We start from the raw sequence: 17,435 nt of genomic DNA on the forward strand, positions 1-17,435 counted from the left end.
TTGTTTCAAATAGCTTGCTGTGTTGGAACTTGCAGCAAAAGAATACTCTTCATTGTAGCAAAAAATAAGAGAATAATAACCAAGAGACTTCCAGTACTTGATATGGAACACCCAAAGTTGAATGTGAAGGGTGAGTGATTATTTCAGGGCTAATAACACATCCCCTCTTAAAAGAAAAAAAAATAGGAAAGCAAAAATCATAGCTCACAAACTGAGTCCAAAGATGGCAGGTGACAGAAAGCAGTTACCTCAGATGACTGTTCTAGGACCATATCCCAAAACCCAACACAATTGGCACTAATTGATCAGCAGTCTCAGCAAAAATGCCAAGAATTGAGCAAGCACTGAAAGCCAAAGTATCCACCCCTCCCCAGAAAGAATGCTTTCTCCAGGTCAGAAATCTGGAACACCAGTGCAGAGAAAGCAGCACTTGCCCTATTAGCACAACACTGTGCTCAAAAATACAGGGCTCATCAGCAAATGGGGAGCATCTGCAGATTCATAGAATCATTAAGGTTGGAAGAGACCTCCAAGACCTTCAATTCCAATCATTCACCCAGCACTGCCAAGTCCAGCACTAACCCATGTCCCTACACAACCCATCTACACATTTTTTTCAACACTTCCAGGAATTCTAATTCCACCACTTCCCGAGGCAGTTTTTTCCAATGTCTGACCACCCTTTCAATTAAGAATTTTTTTCCTAATATCCAATTTAAACCTCCCCTGGCACAACTTTTGTTGAGCAGCACTTCACTTTGTTACTTCACTTGCAACACCTACCATATTTACCATATACCACAAACCACCAGTAAATATAATTATTGTGTGACTATGAAGAATTGCTCTCTGTAGCACAACACAGGATATCAATTACCAAAAACACCACTGACATCTTCCATCTATATTCAATTACCCAACTATGCAGGGCTGAGCAAGTTACTTTTGCTTTGAAATAAAATCCTTTGCACCAAAGTTTATCAAGAATACCCAGCACGAAAACATCACAGAGCAGCAAGAACACAACACAGGTCTGCAAGCAGTGGATATGAAATAGAAAACTCTCAGGGCAACTTTGGAACATGATGTCTCTTACAGTTTGTCTTGATTAAAAACAGAGGGGAAGGCAAAAAGAAGGCCAGAACCCTTCCAGAGTCCCTGATGACTAACAGTGACAGGACATCTTCAAACGGCATTATTTTCCCAGCTACCTAGTAAGTGCAGCTTTTTTTAAAAATAACCTCAAATGATCTGTCTGAAGAAGACAAGAAAAAAGCTGTCAGTTCTCTAGACACAAACTGGTGAAGTACTGTTCTAGGCAACTATTGCTTCACAACTTCATGAATTTGGGATGGATAATTAAGCCCTAAGGGAAAGGCGGGGGGAAATTGCTTCCTGGAAAATAGCAGCAATCAAAAAGCACTGTGGCAAAATACTATATCATATCACATATTGATCCTGCTCCTGTACACATGTGAAGTTCATGGAAGTCAAGTTTCCCATTAATGCTACATTCATGTTTTAATAAAACTACCTCATATTTTAGATTCATTTTTGCTGCAATAGCAAAATATCTCCAGCTTAAAAATCAGAGTTGCCTTTAAATAAATGTAAGAGGATTCTAAAAGCATGTCCTGAAATATTCCTCTCATCTCCTCTCTCCTTTCCTCCACTCCACATTACTACAAAATGCTATTAAAGAAAGTGCTATATCCTAGAACCTATCTTAACTTTTCTTAAGCTGCATTTTTTTTCTAAATAGGAATGACTGGTGCAGCACTCAATACTGAAATTCTGAAGCTTTATGTCCTCACCCATTTTGTTTTTTCCTTTTTATTTCACCTTAAAGAAACCATTCTATTTCTAGAGAAGCTCCATGATACATAGAAGACTAGAGAACATAAAGGTTTACAATAATGTATCCATTTATTATACAATTTTATTTGGCATTGATCCTTATTAGACAAATGGCAAAACAAAGTGGTTTCATTTAGGTCAGCCCCATCATTCCAGATGTGCAAAACCTGTCTTCTGCTTTAGTTCTCAAAACATTATCTGAAAATGCAGAAGTGGGAAGAAGGTTATATGACAAAGTTTTATGCTATATTAAAATGTCTTCTAATCATAGGCACATAATTCAGATATGCACCAAGTGCCTGACTGTACCATTACCACCATTGAGGTTAGATTACAGCAAAAGGATTTGCAAATGAGTACATGCTGTGGCTGTTCAGCAGACTCATAGCAGCCCCCAATTTAGATCAAAATTCAGCAGAGAAGTAAGATTTTTTTCACATGGAGTAATGTCACAAAGCTCCTTTTCATAGGAAGTGAGCAACCTACAGCTGAAAACTGCTGCACTATCATTTTGACTATTTTAGTCTTCACTTATAAGCTAATAGGGCACTAATACAGAGAATCATAGAAAATCACAAGCTGGAAGACCTTTGGAGGTCAAACCTCCTGACAATTCCAAGAACTAATTTCAAAGCTGGGTCTGCTGCTAAGGACCTTATCCACTACAAGTGTTAATACTGGCAGAGATAGAAATATAATGGCATCTTTTTTTGGGCAACTCACTCCAGTGTGCAGTTATACCTCCTGTGCAGAATTGTTGCCTTTACACCCAACTCCCCTGCTGCAGCTTACTCCCACTGCCTCTTTTCCTTCCACAGGGCCCCTCCAGGAAGAGCCTGGCTCCATCTTTTATAGTAACAACTCACCAGGTATGTAGTGACAGCAGCTGGAAATTCCTGGAGCCTTCTCTCTTCCAAATTAAATGAAGTCAGCTCCCCTGCTGCTCTACTCATACGTCGTGTGCTCCAAGCACTGCACTCTCCCCAGTCTCTCACTATCTGTCAAACTGGGGGCCTGAAATCAACTGTGCTATTCCAGACATGAGCTCATGAGTGCTAAGTAGAAAAAACATAAACACTTCTTCCTCTCTGGCTATAATCCTTCTCACACTTGTACCAATGCATTGAATTACTCCTTCTCACCTGCAAGAACTGACTTTGGGGTTTTGGAGGACTTTTTTTAAAAATTCATGGGGTTCCTGTCAGCCTATCCCTCCCCCTTGAGGCCCCAAGGAATGGGAACAGAACTGTTTCTCCACAGTCTAGTGTCTTTCACAAGCCTGCTGAGAGTGCAATCCATCCCACTCTGGATTTATAACAGTACCAGTCTGTTTCAAAAACTGTAATTCATGAAGTGCACCAGTCTCTGTTCCATCCCTTGAGGAACACAAATGGTCCAGACATTGTCTTCCCGTCTTTTGGGTCATCTGTCTTATACATATCTCTGATTTGGCTGTCAGAGACTGCATCCAAAGTCTTTCTAAAATTATGACCAAGGAACAATACTGCTTTCCCTACATCCAAAGGCACAGCAACAACTTTCTCAAAGAAAGCAAACAGCTTGAGCACCCTTCTCAAAATCCATGCTGGCTCTTCACAGTCACCATCTTGTCTTTTGTGCTTGGAACTGCCTTACTGAAGTAAACTATTGCATTGGGAAATGTTTTCTTTAAGGATTGAGGACACAGGAGTCCTTGGGGAAAGACACTTAGTAAGCTCCAAAGTCTCACTATCAAAAGGTCTTCCCAGTAATTTTACCTACAAGTTTCTCTTTGAAATTCTGCTCATTTTTCTACATTCTAACTTCAATCACAACCAGAATCCAGATCTTTCTTCATGAACCGCCTTATACTATCCTACGATGTCTATGCAAGTTCTGAGGATCTCATATCTTTCTGACCTAACAAACAAAAATATCCCTCCAATATCCCACTGATTTTTTTACCTGACCCCTCCAAAAGTCCAAAGGAAATCAATCAGTAAACAACATGCTAACAGTTAACAACATCTTGCCTACACACCAAAGCCCCTAATTGTGCTTGTCCATCACTGACAGAGTATACAAAAAGGTGCAATTTAATACCGATGGAGAACTGAATTTCATAATAGTTATTTAGAATTTAATTTAATTAGAATTTAATTTCTTGCCCATATTTCTAGTTTTCACATCTTTTGACTCACTGGATAGTCATTTTCAACCTTCACTTAACTCATCTTTTAAAAGTTATTAAAATTTTTCTCTCTTCAGCTTTCCATTGTTTCTCTAGCTGCTGTAATCATTCTATAATAAAGGCCAGAAGCAAATCAACTGTCACCTCCCAAGACTTCCAGATGCCTATCATTTCAAGTATTCTCCACCAGTTTTTAGCTTTACAACTTTTAATCCAAACCCACAAAGAAATTATGTTCATCTCATTCATTTTAGATGACTGTTGACTGACACGCATTCCTAGTCTATTCACATTCCTTCAAATAAGGCTTATATTCTCTGTTTCTAAACACCATCAAGGTACCTTGTTGCCCTTGATTGGCTGTATGTTAGCCCTGTTCTGCTTATCAAGAACCTAAGCCATATTCTGTCCCAGTCCTGTACATACTCACTCTCAAGAAATCATACTTAAAACCACTTCTACAATCACTCCCAATGCCAACAAGCTGTGGGTGTTCCAAGGCGGAGGCATTTCCAGTCACACTGCTCAGTTGTTTTCTAAAATGGTAAATCCTAAACTCCTGAGAGGCTGATCATTAGATATTACTTACTACATCTCCTTTTTCAAAATAGCTGTTTTGTTCTTATCAGTTCACTTCTAGCTTCATTATATTTTAGTAGATAATAGTCATTATTATCCACGGCTCCCTTTAATTCTGGCCTCCTCCCTTCAATAAGGCTTTTTCGTAGATCTAAATCTAAGTAGAATGTCCTTTATACAACTAGAACCATCTCAAGCAGTCTGGAGTTAACTTTCTCATCTAAAAAAAGAAACTGTCTGCATAATTTAGCAATGCTTTTGACGACACTGCTTCATTTTCCAATCAACAAGCTGCTAATACAGTAGCCTACCTCAGAACATGTTTCCAAAATTAACTTTTCTTCTCACTTCTGCTGCCCAATCAATGTACTACAATGCTGCTCCTCCTCATCCACGCTTGGTTACCTGTATTTTACACCTGAATATGTCAAGTGCCAATGATTTATTTTCTAAAATCAATTCAAAGTCATGTAAGCATTTAAAAACTTACATCTTTATTGAATTCACTGGAACCAGGATTAACCTAAAAATTTTTCAACACAGCCCCCCAGGCTTTTTTTTGCCCTGCCCCCATGAACTTCATTTTTTTTTTTTTTTTTTTAATTTTAAATTTCATAGAAACAGAGGCTTTGCTGCTATTCTCAAAATTCAACATGATGTAAATGTCTTTTGGAATGCATCACCAGTATCACAGCAAAAAAATGTTTTGGCTGACCCCAGCATTTGCTGTGCTTCTAACTTCCTGCAGTTTTATAAATATAACACTGGCCATTAAAAAAAAAAAAAAAAAAAAAAAAAAAAAAAAAAAAAAAAAAAAACAAAAAAAAAAAAAAAAAAAAAAAAAACAAAAAAAAACCATAAAATGAGAGGACTGCATTTAAAGTTATGTATTCTTAAAAAAACCTCAGGAGACATGTTTCTGATGTGTTTCATATCTGAGGAAGTCAGGAACTTGCCTAAGTTACCACATGAAGACTCAGATCAGGTTTGAGAATCAAGTATTTTATATGAAGGGAGTTGAATATTTATTTTTAAAGCAGGTCCTTATCAAGAATTTATAAAAAAAGTGAGAGAGAAAAATGAGAAGAAACCCTCTCAGCAACCAGGTTTGTTCCTCAGCTTGTTTTCCAGAGGATGAATGCTCCAGTCCCTGAATGCAAGCACTGTGTTTTAAAAATACACAGTCAAATTATACAAGCAGGACACATATTTCAAGGTAATCATTTAGCTGTCTGCCAGAGATGCACTATTCTTCACCTTCCGTCAGTGAAGTTAAAGAAAGTTTCACAATTCTCTATTTTTATAAGTAATATTGTAGATCTGGTCTCTCAGGAAAGATGCATCAATTTGTACCTTAAAATTATTTTTTCTGTTATAAATTCATTCTCATCTGAGCTAGTTCAATATAACTAAGAAAATTCAGTCTTTAAGGAACAATCATATTAGCAAGAACATAGAGCAGACAACACCTGTACAACAGTTTTCTAATTCTTCATTGTCAGCATCAAAGTCTTATGCAAGTGCTTTGAAACAAAGCTGCTAGCAACAATAAAGCAAAACTTATTACATACTGACAACAAAATGACAAGTGTAGACATTTTGCTCTGGTATGCCACTAATTTCAAGGTAAAATAATCAAATAGCAACAAGTGCTATCTGGCAAAAATCACCTTGGTATGAAGAAATTTGTGTAAGAAAAGGCAGCAACAGAAGAAATATCCTAAACTTTGAATTTTGTGGTTTTCAGCCATGCTGTAGCATGTCAACAAGGTGTTTATTTCTGTTTTTGCTATAAAGAAATTTGCAAAACGTGGACTATGAATGCTACTATTATATGAGGTTGTTAAAAAGAACAGTCATGATTTTCTCAGTACAGTTAAATGATAAAACCTTACTACTTGTTTCATAAACAGTGCAGTTAAAAAAAAAAAAAAACACACTAAACTTCAAGAATTTGTGTTAAATACTTTATTGGCCCTCTGTTCCAATTCAGAGGACACTTCACATGAAACATTTAGATGTGGTTCATGGAGCACATGCCCTGGATACAATGCAATAATTCATACACTATAGTAAATAGCTTCTCTTCTGCAGATCTGAACTATACCACAGTGTATCCACAGAGTGCACAAGACGCGTACAAACATCTGACATTCCAAAGACAGGAGTATACAGGGCACTACAAGAAATCCTTCCTGACATGCTGTCATGGTTGGTCTTAGTAATTTCCATACATTTTCTCATCTAAGTATTAACATTTCCATCACCAGACTTTCATCTATCATTGCCTTACATTGACACCTGCTGGAAGTGACTGGGATCGTAAACCATTTCTTTTTTTCCTCCTCAGTTAGTGTCTGATTTAACTCTACAAGAAGACCTGCCTTCACTTAACTAAGCACAGACATCTGAAAAACTAAGCCATATGACTTCTTAAAAGCAAAAAAATATACACTGTGTAATTTTAAGCAATGTGTAATTCCCAAGGCTATTACTGCATGGGTTCTCAATCAGAAAATGTATTTTAATAACAGCCTTTTAGAAGATTTTTTTCACTACCCTTGGGTAGATTTAAACTCAATAAATTAAGTATGCATCCATTTAATGGGCTCTCAGGATAATTAGTAAATAATTATTACTCCAGGAGTCACTAAATAGTGGCTTGACAAACATTTTACAAACAAGTTTATACAAATAATGTGACTAAACAGGCAATTATAGCCCATATCTTTACATTATTAAAACAAACCCTCGCTTTATTCACAAAAGCAGACTGTTTATTGACAACTGACAGACAAGAACAACTGAGGAATGTTTGTTAAAGCAGCTTGTATGTACACAAACTACTGTCTCTCAGTCTTCATAATGAAGGATGAGAATATTAGTACAGCTTGGTAAACTGAAGCACACTGAAACAAACATGTGAAGAAAATGTTCTTCCCCGTATGCCAGAACTTAATCTACAAGCTTCACTGAACAACATACTGCATGATACTTTTTCCTTACTTTTAAACCCTACTCTTAAGGATGGGATCTCTCTCACTTGATGAAATTTTTAAATTCCTCACAACAGAAAGCACATTTTAGATTGAAGCAGGTAGGATGAGTTAAGGTGGCTTTGCTTTATCATCAGAACAAGACTTTGGTTCTCGCACACCTTGTATACAAAATGCAGACATATTTTCATCAAAAAAACACAGACACTTTTAAAGTATCATAAGCAGCAAGACGAGAACAATTTCAAAGGCAGCCAAATAGAATTTATGTAATGCCAGTAAGTATACAGTTGAAGATCTATCAAATTTTATAATTTTGCAAAGTTTCAAGACAGAATCCTCATATTAAAAGTTCAATAATATTAGCACAGCATGACCACCTCACACAGGCATCAACACTGCAGCAATATTAACTCAGGGACTTTACAGATCAATTAGAAGTTTATTAATTTTATTTACTTATTTTCATCAGGTGAATGATCAAAACTACTTTTAAAAGTGAATTACTGAGTCTGTGAGAAAAAAACAATGTAAATGCTGTCTTTGGAAACAGAAACAATCAGACACCAAAACAGGTACCATCAAAACCAGCAGTAAGTAGTAGCTTATGTCAACATGCTTTTACTCAAACTTTTCCTGATTTTTTTTTAACTTTAAGAGCTCAGTCGGTGAAGACAGAAATTAATGCCAGTGTATTAAGTCTGCTGAACTCATTCCTAACTAATAGCTTCATAAAGCTCAAAAGAAAAATAACACTGGGCATGGAAAAACACAGTTATTCTATATAACGGGTACACAGGAGTTAAAGAATCACATCCACCAAGAAGTATGTAACTCCCTAGGAAAAGAACTGGTAGTATTTTACAAAAAAACAAAAAAATCTCAGTGAACATAACAGTTTCCTCCCAGACATCTAAATGGTGGGCAAGAGATCACTTTTCTAAAAAAATGTATTGTTCTGACAAGCACAGGGTCGCTTTGTTTTGGTTTTTTTTTAATTGCATTCTCTAACAAAACACACATGGAAAGCATTGCAGGCTTAAAAACACTAGATAGCCAAGATGATTTTGACACTCATCCCATGCTCACTTTCTTTTCTTTTCATCTCAGAAAGACAACAGAGTTAGCAATACACACACTCGACATTTAGGGCTTACGTCTCCTACCTTACAAAGCTTCTGGTAACGGGGAGAAGAAACTGCCATCCTTTGTAAACGATGCAACAACACCACAACTTTCTGAAGAGAGGTTCTCACCACAGCCATCATTTTAAGTTTGCCACACTTCTGAAGATACCTCAGAATTTGCATTATAAATGAAGAGCAACTATCATTTCCTCCCGGTCACTGGACAATGATTTGCCAGCTTTCTGAGCATGCTCTCTTCCAGGACTGCTTTTGCAAGCTACAGGCTTTATACGTTTCAAAGGCAAAGAAGATTGATACAGCATAAGTTTTTCTCCCAAAATAACCCCACAAAACAAATGCAAAAAGATAACAGCCTTCACAGATTCCTGTAATCGGCACTGCTCAGCTCTGCTTTTGCAGAGGGCAAATGAACTTGAGCAGCTGATAGTATGCCTCCGTTCAGGAGTGCACTAAATAACCAGACAAAGGTTATTAATTTAAGCCTGAAAGCTGCAGGAACAAAAAAGGAATTCCTTCAGGAAGACGGCTCCAGTGTATCACAACAGTTGTTCCTCCCTAGTAGCTGCTTTCTATCAGCAGACAGAGTGTTTGCTCCCTCACTCTGAGAAAGGATGCTCTCGTTCTCCGACTGAACGCAGCTCTGGCTGAGCTGTAGAGTGAGTGAATAACAGATTGTGTTATAAATCTTGAGAGGGGAGTACAGGGATACCTGCCCTAATTATATCAGCCATACATTAAATGCTAATGAATCACATAGGCATTTGTCAAAACTAGATTATCCAACACAAAAGGCAAAATTACAGGGGGTAAACCTCTTTCTATAAAAACTCTCTTAAAGCTAATTTAGTCAAAGGGATCTATAGAATCCTCACTTGCACCAGGAAGTAGGAATGTTTTTCACAAGCCATTTCCAATTAAATATTTTCCAGAATGACTTTAGACAAGAAAAGGACAGGGTTTTGACAAGGTAAAAGCGTACAGCTGCATCATCAACCCCTTTTCTAAGTGATCCTTGAATCCAAAGAGCTAACCTAATTTTGATGTATCTTCCATGACAAAGCAGAACTATTTCAGTCATCTAAGGATGATAATAGGATGTTCAAGAGCATGGAAGTGTTTTGCTACCAGCAAGGCACTCCCAATGCAATACAGCCAACATATCCCAAGGTGTGGCAAAACTGCAGCATAACCAGAGCTAGCTACTCATTGCTTCCAAAGGTGCTTTGATGAACCTGCTTAAACACTTATCAGAGGGGCTGCTGTAGCAAAGGGAGGCCTGAACACAGTAGGTGAAGCACAGATCATATGATTTAAAGTGCACATTTCCACATGGAAAGGTACCTACATGTTTCAAGCACATCAATCAGCACAATATGGTGGCAACAGCTATCCTGACAAGTTCATATGATCCAAAATAATGCACAGCTTAGATGTCAGTGCATTATACACTGCTTTGCCTCTTCTAAGGCACTTTCCTACGAAGGAGATTAATGCAAGGTTCAGATTCTTCATACAGGACATTTAAAAACTCTCCCCATCCAATTCTGTGAAGACAACCTTTTAATCTTTACTTTTAGGACTGAATCAATGTTTCTACCACTTCTCACATAAACCAAATTTCCCTGTACTCTGCTTTCTTCTTGATGTGTCCACAACAATAACAACATCATTTTGAACAGATAAACAGATACACGGATTCCACTCTATATATAGAAATCTTACCAACTGTATTCACCTTGCAAGATACACTGTCTTTTCTCATCTTCATGACATATTTCAACTGTTCCTCTGCATGCCATTGCTCCTGGCTTGCATCCCTTCCCACCAGAAGTCTGCTGCTTTAACTTTCCAGATTAAGCCTACCATGATTAGCTGACATGCTCTTACCAAATATCTTTTAAGGAAACTTGTGAAGCAGCAGAACTCTGAAACCATGGAAGCATTCAGAAATGACTGTGCAAAAGCTCAAACCTCTCCTTTTCTACTTCCTTACTTCTACTTTTTATCTTCCCAGATCTTTCAACCTACAAGTTTGAATCAATCAGTGAGACAAACAGCCAGCCCCTACTTATGGTAACTTTTTCTACAATACAACAAAATCTTTGAATTATTTTTAACACCTTTGCACCTGTAGGCCCACCTTCACATACCTTGCACTACTTCTTACTATTTCCTACCTTATTTTCCACATCTTTTTTCAAATTAGGTTTTAAACTCTTCCAAGTCACTGCTAAATATTTTCCAAAACAGACTGTAGTGTTTTGACACTAACCTGAATGGAAAAACTTCTGCAAGGTTTACATACTCAGAGAATTAATTGAACTGATTAATGATATCATTGTGGATTTCTCCTTTTCAAAAAGACATTGCAACCACACTCAAAGTCTCCATTATTTGCATAGTACTGATGCTGGCCTCAGGTATCACAATGAAAGGCAAAACAAGGCTTCAAACCTCAGATCATTGATTCCACTGTAGAGGAACTTGAGCTGCAGCCAAACAAGTTAGACCCAAAATGCAATGGAGAATAGTCCTCCCATGCATGCACAGATGTCAGTCTAACAGATGATCCTATTTTGAAAATGCATGACATGTAACAGCAGCAACAACAACAAATTCATCACATTTTGTCTAGGTTCAGCTCATTTCACCTAGAATTTATCACACCTTGAATTTGAGAAAAATTTTACTTAATGGACAGGCCTTGGGATCAGGGGCATTGTCTACAGAGCAGAGAATCTCTGGATTCTTCTTAAAACCATTTATCCACTAACCTTAAAATCAATACTTCTTTACATATTCAACAAGGCACTGAAAGAAAAACACTGTCATTTTACACCACATAACTGGGGAAGAACAGGAAATTATCTTTGTTTAATCAGATAATAAGCTTAAGAACTTGTAAGGGAGCGGGCTTGATCTTTCTAAGTACAGCAGGGTGTTGGAACTTCATTTTGTTTTCAGAAGTGCAACAAATACTTGAAAACATAAACAGTGATTTTGGGGTGTTTGCCAGTGTCATGATATAAATGTTTTCATTTACATTTAAAGACTGTAAGATGGTAGGGGACAAAGTTCATTCTGGAAGTCATTATGCTATGACAGTCTTTGACATGCTCTACTTCACTTCCTAGGGTAGCCAGAAAAGGCTTAAAAAGTTATGTAATGTCATGGGTGAGTTAAGTGATGATATTTCATGTGCACAGTGTGTAGAAACATACAGTCTCAGAAAGAGATGGACAATACCAGGTACTGGGATGATGAACCAGGGGAGGTCATGCCCCAGCACCTCCACCTGCCTTTTCAGTTGTGACAAGCCAGGGAAATGTGCAAAGTCAGGAGTTGGTTACAGACCTTCTTCTTTCACAGCAGTCTTGCCTAACAGTTCTCCCCTCACACAGGACAACTCAGGCAATTTTAATCAGATTGCAGCACAACAAAGAATGGCAAACAACCTTCTACATGCACAGTGCTTCACAGCCACACAGAGCCAACAAATAAACTGAAAGAACAGCTGTATATTGGTGTGACTGACTCCACAGAACACAAGGTAATGCAGAAATAAGTCCATTTATACACAGTACTGCCTGTGCCCCATTTTAGCTCTTCCATCTCCACTACATTACAGTAGTTGGAAGTGGTGTCATAACGTTAAATTCTAGGTGTCACCACTACAGACTGATCTCAGCATTTCGCAAAAAGCCACATCTCTACAGAGGAGTTACCTGACTACAATAATTTGAACATTTGTGAGTGACATGCCATCTTCATGAGATACAAACTTCCACAAAATAGCGTTCTTCACTATGATTAGCAAGAATAACTTCCTATCAGATACTCTTAACAGTCTTATTTCATTTCAATTCAGCACAGATATGTTCAGACTAAGAGCACTACTAAAAGCAACATCTTTTTTTCATTATAAGCTGCTCAAACCTACTTAGATCACAGGTGACATTAATCCAAACACAGAGTACAGGATTTAATAGGTGGTGTCAGTTAAACTTCTCAGTCATTTCTAAGATTTCCAGTCTGGGGCCTGAAAGAAAGCCAGATGGGGAGCTGCTGGGCACTAGGAGGGGGAGAAGAGGTAATCCAAGCACAACAACTTCTTGGATTGCTGAAAAAGCAGGAGGAAGGTGGTAGACAGAAATAGGAGAGAGTGCAGCCCAGGAGGGCTTTACTTGGAGGGAAGTAGATTAAATTGTTTGGTTGAACAATCACACAACATGACTTGGTTTAATGAAGCGTACACTTCCTGAATGCAGTCACCCTCCAAGGACATTTAAGAGCCCTCAGTGCCAAAGACATAGACAAAAATATGTTCTTCAAACCTTAGGAAGACAAATTTGCTTCTTTCATACACCTGACTTCTAAAAAACTATTTTAGGAAACACCTTTCCATAGGCTGCAGCTTTCCCCAAGCAAGTAGATAGCTTTTCTTTATAACATTTGCCATTGAGAGAAAGCCTGAATAACAGCAATATTATTTAGTTTCTCACCTGCATTTGCTTTCTGAGTTCCCGTATGCAGACACTATCCTGAGCAGTTTTCTCACGCTCGAATGCATCTGCCAGAACATTTACTGTTGTCTCTGCCTCTTGAAGCCACTTGAAGAAGCTCTCCAGATCCTTGTGCAAGGCCTGTACTGTCTTCATCTCTGTCTCCAAGAAATTCTGCCTGTCGACAGCTCTGAAAACAAGACAAGTGTCAGAATATTCCTCCATAAGATACAGCATTATATACTTCATAATGAAACTACTAAAAGGAAATCTGAAATGTATCTCTAGTAAGAACAGAGATACGGCTTGTTTTACCATAATTTATATCACAGTTTTTCGTGTATCTATACCTACCCACAGATGTCCTTAACTGATTGTACATTTGACAGACCTTTTTTTTTTAAAAAAAGGCGTGCAGTAAAAAACTCAATTACTAATGAAAAAACTTAGGTTTTCCTTTTAGACTGTTACCATCATCAACCTATGCTACTCCAAATGCTAGAAGTGTTATTGCCATGTGTGAAAAATGGGCTTTTCCCCATCAACAAAAAACATATGGAGTAGAAGCACTGAGTGCTTGAGGTATTTTTGTTCCTATTTTACAGTGAGGAGAAACACTGCCATAAATTCTTAAGAATTAAAGTGCTAAGGGATGAAAAGTCAGATACCTGGTTCTCTCTGCTAGAAGACTTTTGACACAATCACTCATACAAACAGAATAATAGACTGCCATCATAACAGCCAAACCATGCTGAACAAACTTAAACTTAAAAAAAGCTGGCAGAATATGGTCCCAGTTTTCAATCACCCCAAAAATTTCTAACAGATGAAAACACTAAAGTTTGTGTCCATAAGAGGATTTTTTTGTGTAATAACAATATAATCCGAATATTTTAAGATAACAGTAACTTCAAATAATTTCCTAGGGGAAAAAAAATCACCTTATAGTTCTGCATAACAGTACTGTCTTCTAGTAATTGAAATGAAACTCAGATGAGAAACTATTATAGTCAGCAATTTTAAAAACTCTGATTAGCAGCATTAATAAAGCATGACAAACTAAATTTCACCCATTTGAGACTGTTATTCTGCAGCATTCCTTCTCCCAAAATCAGGACAAAAGAAACAAGCTGTCCCATACCACAACATTGTAGAGAAACCTCTAACAGAGCTAACAGCTAGAATGCTTCTGCTGAGTAAGTAGAAAGCTAAATTTTATTTTCACATCAAGCACTAGCTGTATTATAATACTTTAGGGATAAAGTGATATTTAATTTCAAGTCAGACAGGGCCAAAACACTCAGAATTTGTTATTTCCACATTTCTCCAGACAGGCCCAAACTTGTGTCTTCTGTGTCCTCCCATCTACTTCAGCTTTCTTTCCTCCTTGTCATGCAGTACTGTTCAGAAGTCTGAGGGAATAACTATGTTTGGAACTGTGAATTTCAAAGCTAGCTAAAATATTCCTTTAGAAAAGAAGCAATGGTGTTAAGTACCATTCAGGATGACATTTCAAAGCAAGTAGCCTGGTTTACTAGCACATCAGATGAGACCAATAGAAGTAAAAGCTGTTTTCTTTCAAGGACTGTGAGGAAATCTCATGCAACCCTAATTCTGCCAGGCTCACATTTCTAAGTTGTAGCATAACCAACTGAATTTTTCTGAGACAATCTGCACAAAGATAGTGTTGCAACCCCTATTTTAGAAGCTTTGGTCTCACATCACTTGCTAATAATTGCTTTATCCAAAATAAGAGTCTAAGAATCATTCCTGACTTAGCTTTACCAAATTTTGGCAACTAGCAAATGACGAGGAGAGCAAGAAGCCTTCATTCTTGCTTCTCACTTGCAGCTGAAATACTTCACCCAGTCCTGACAAAAAAAACATAGCATGCTAGGGATAGCAAGTAGTTTGATAAATATTGTTCAGAAAAGATAATAAGCACCAACTAAAAAATTAGAGCACACCGAGGAACTGTGAGAAAAACGTAAAGTAAAAGCAGTTGTGAGCTCTAACTTCAAAACCCTCTTCCCCCTGCAGGGATTTTATTTCCTAACAGGAGGTTAAGACCAAAGGTGGAAGAACAGGAGTGACAGCAGGAAGAACAGACTGGTAATAAAGGTGACTTTCAGAGAAAAAAAAACAGCCCCAACGGATGAAACACTAAGTGACCCAGATCTCTAAGTCTAAGTACTGATGTATTAAATAGAAATCAAGACAACCTGAACTTTGCAGTTAACAACATTCATTGAAGAATATTGTCTTCATCTTAAAGATTTAATTTCTCAAGCTTTCTGCTTGGTTGAGCTTTAAGGAAAGAATGAAATCCTATTACCGACCCACTGCTGCCATATATTTGAATTAAAGCTGAAAAACAATCCTAAATACATACAAATTTACAACTCATGTCCTAAGTTTACATGGGTGTTTTTAAAGAGGACATGTATGGCAAGCAGTAGTGAGCAACACTTTTAGAGAGCAGGTGGAAATACTTTCCTCCCCTGGTATTAAAGACCTCAAACATAAAATAGAAAATGGAAAATTTTTTTATAGGAGTATTCTGTACTGCAGATTAAAAACTACCCCATGCTATAAAAACATAACTCAGATTTTCAAATCATTCTGATACAATTAGAGCAGCCTCAAAAGAGAGAGGATCTGTATATCTTCCAGCTGCAAGAACTAAATGTGAGGAGAAGCTGGAGAATTATTTTCAAATGCAGCTAATGTAATACAGTGATAGTGGAGAAAGTCTATGCAGATTCTATTGGCAAACACACACCCAAGAAAAAAAATTGTTATTCTATTATTTAAGTTTTCATGGCTCTTTTTCAGGTATCTGTTCCATCCAATTATTTTTTCAGAAATCTGCAATGCATACATGTGTGTGATCAAAAGAAATTCAGAAACTAACAGCCGAGATGGTACAGAAAGCAACTATAATCCATTACCAAGGCAGCACAAACACATAGAACTATAGTTTCACCCTAAAGTATAAAAACAGAACAAAAATAGCCACTGGGCAAAGTATCCAATTTACACATGTCAAGCTGGAGAGCTTGAATCTCTTAATGCTCACAGTTTTAAAATAACCTTCTCCTCCTTCCATGCCATGGCTACAGTCATCCTGGTAGTTCCTGGTAGTGTTCTTATGGTGACCAGGACCACAATCCTTCCAGATGGTTTTACTAAGGACCCTTTCCACAACCTCAAAGTAGGGGAAAAAACTGGTATTTTAAAGCATTATGCTATAAATACAGATTTATTCTTATAGAAGGCATAGGGCTGTGTATCCACTCTATGTATAAGCCCCACATGTCCCAACATCTGTCACAAAAAGTAAGCCTCATCACTGGTATTTCTATTTCTTGAATTTAAAGCAGGTATAAAAACCTTCATCCTATTGAAAAGGTGCTTTCATTGCACATTCTCACCTTTTAATTCTCCCATGATGCTCATATGGGGCAGCTCCACACTGGCTACCCACTGGCTCTCCAAGTTGTCCTTTACATTCTGCCACTAGTTAATAAACAAAGCAGATATTCACCTTCCTTAGGCTGCAGACTTCAAACAGTAGCCCCAGTGATAATTAAGGAGCTTCAGTTATACACAACAAAATGCAGTAGCTTATTATTTTAGACTTTAAGCAGATTCAAAACTAATTAGAGGCTTCCAGGCAGGAGCTCTTCTTTCTGGTCACCCTCTCCGAGTAGCGGGCAGTTTTATGCCAGTTGTAGCCATAACACTGTGAATTCTGAATGTGAATGAGACTAATACAGAGTTTTAGCCTACTGTCCATGCCAATGCAACGAGGAGCTGTTTCCCTTCGTCCTCTAATTAACTAGGAAACAAGCTGCTAGATCCAAAGCACAAAATGACAGAAGAACGATTTTCCTCCAAGGAAGGATAGGATAACATTCTACTCTGCTTCCTTAATTACCTGCTTACGGAGAATAGTCCTGCTGGGAAGGGGTGCTCATGGGCGAGAGGCTGGACATGACCCAGTAATGTGTGCTTGCAGCCCAGAGAGCCAGTCCTGTTCTGGGCTGCTTCCAAAGCAGCATGGGCAGCAGGGCAAGGGAGGGCATTCTGCACCTCCACTACACTCTGGTGAGATCCCACCTGGAGTGCTGCATCCAGCTCTGGGGGGATGTGCTGAAACAGATCCAGAGGAAAATCTAAA

At 37.9% G+C, this 17,435-nt stretch overlaps 1 protein-coding gene across 3 annotated transcripts in view; it reads right to left on the minus strand.

Annotated features, from left to right (window-relative positions):
- Positions 1-17,435, minus strand: part of UTRN (utrophin) — a 305,876-nt gene that overhangs the window by 169,518 nt on the left and 118,923 nt on the right. For 2 of the 3 annotated variants that reach the window (XM_077782132.1, XM_077782130.1), the window contains one exon: positions 13,253-13,442. In XM_077782132.1, coding sequence (XP_077638258.1) covers positions 13,253-13,442 — 190 coding nt within the window. Of the gene's footprint in view, positions 1-8,768; positions 9,469-13,252; positions 13,443-17,435 lie in introns of those variants that run through there. The other variant, XM_077782131.1, reaches the window with a different exon arrangement.

This window comes from Lonchura striata, chromosome 3 (assembly GCF_046129695.1).
Source record: "Lonchura striata isolate bLonStr1 chromosome 3, bLonStr1.mat, whole genome shotgun sequence".
NCBI classification, from domain to species: domain Eukaryota; kingdom Metazoa; phylum Chordata; class Aves; order Passeriformes; family Estrildidae; genus Lonchura; species Lonchura striata.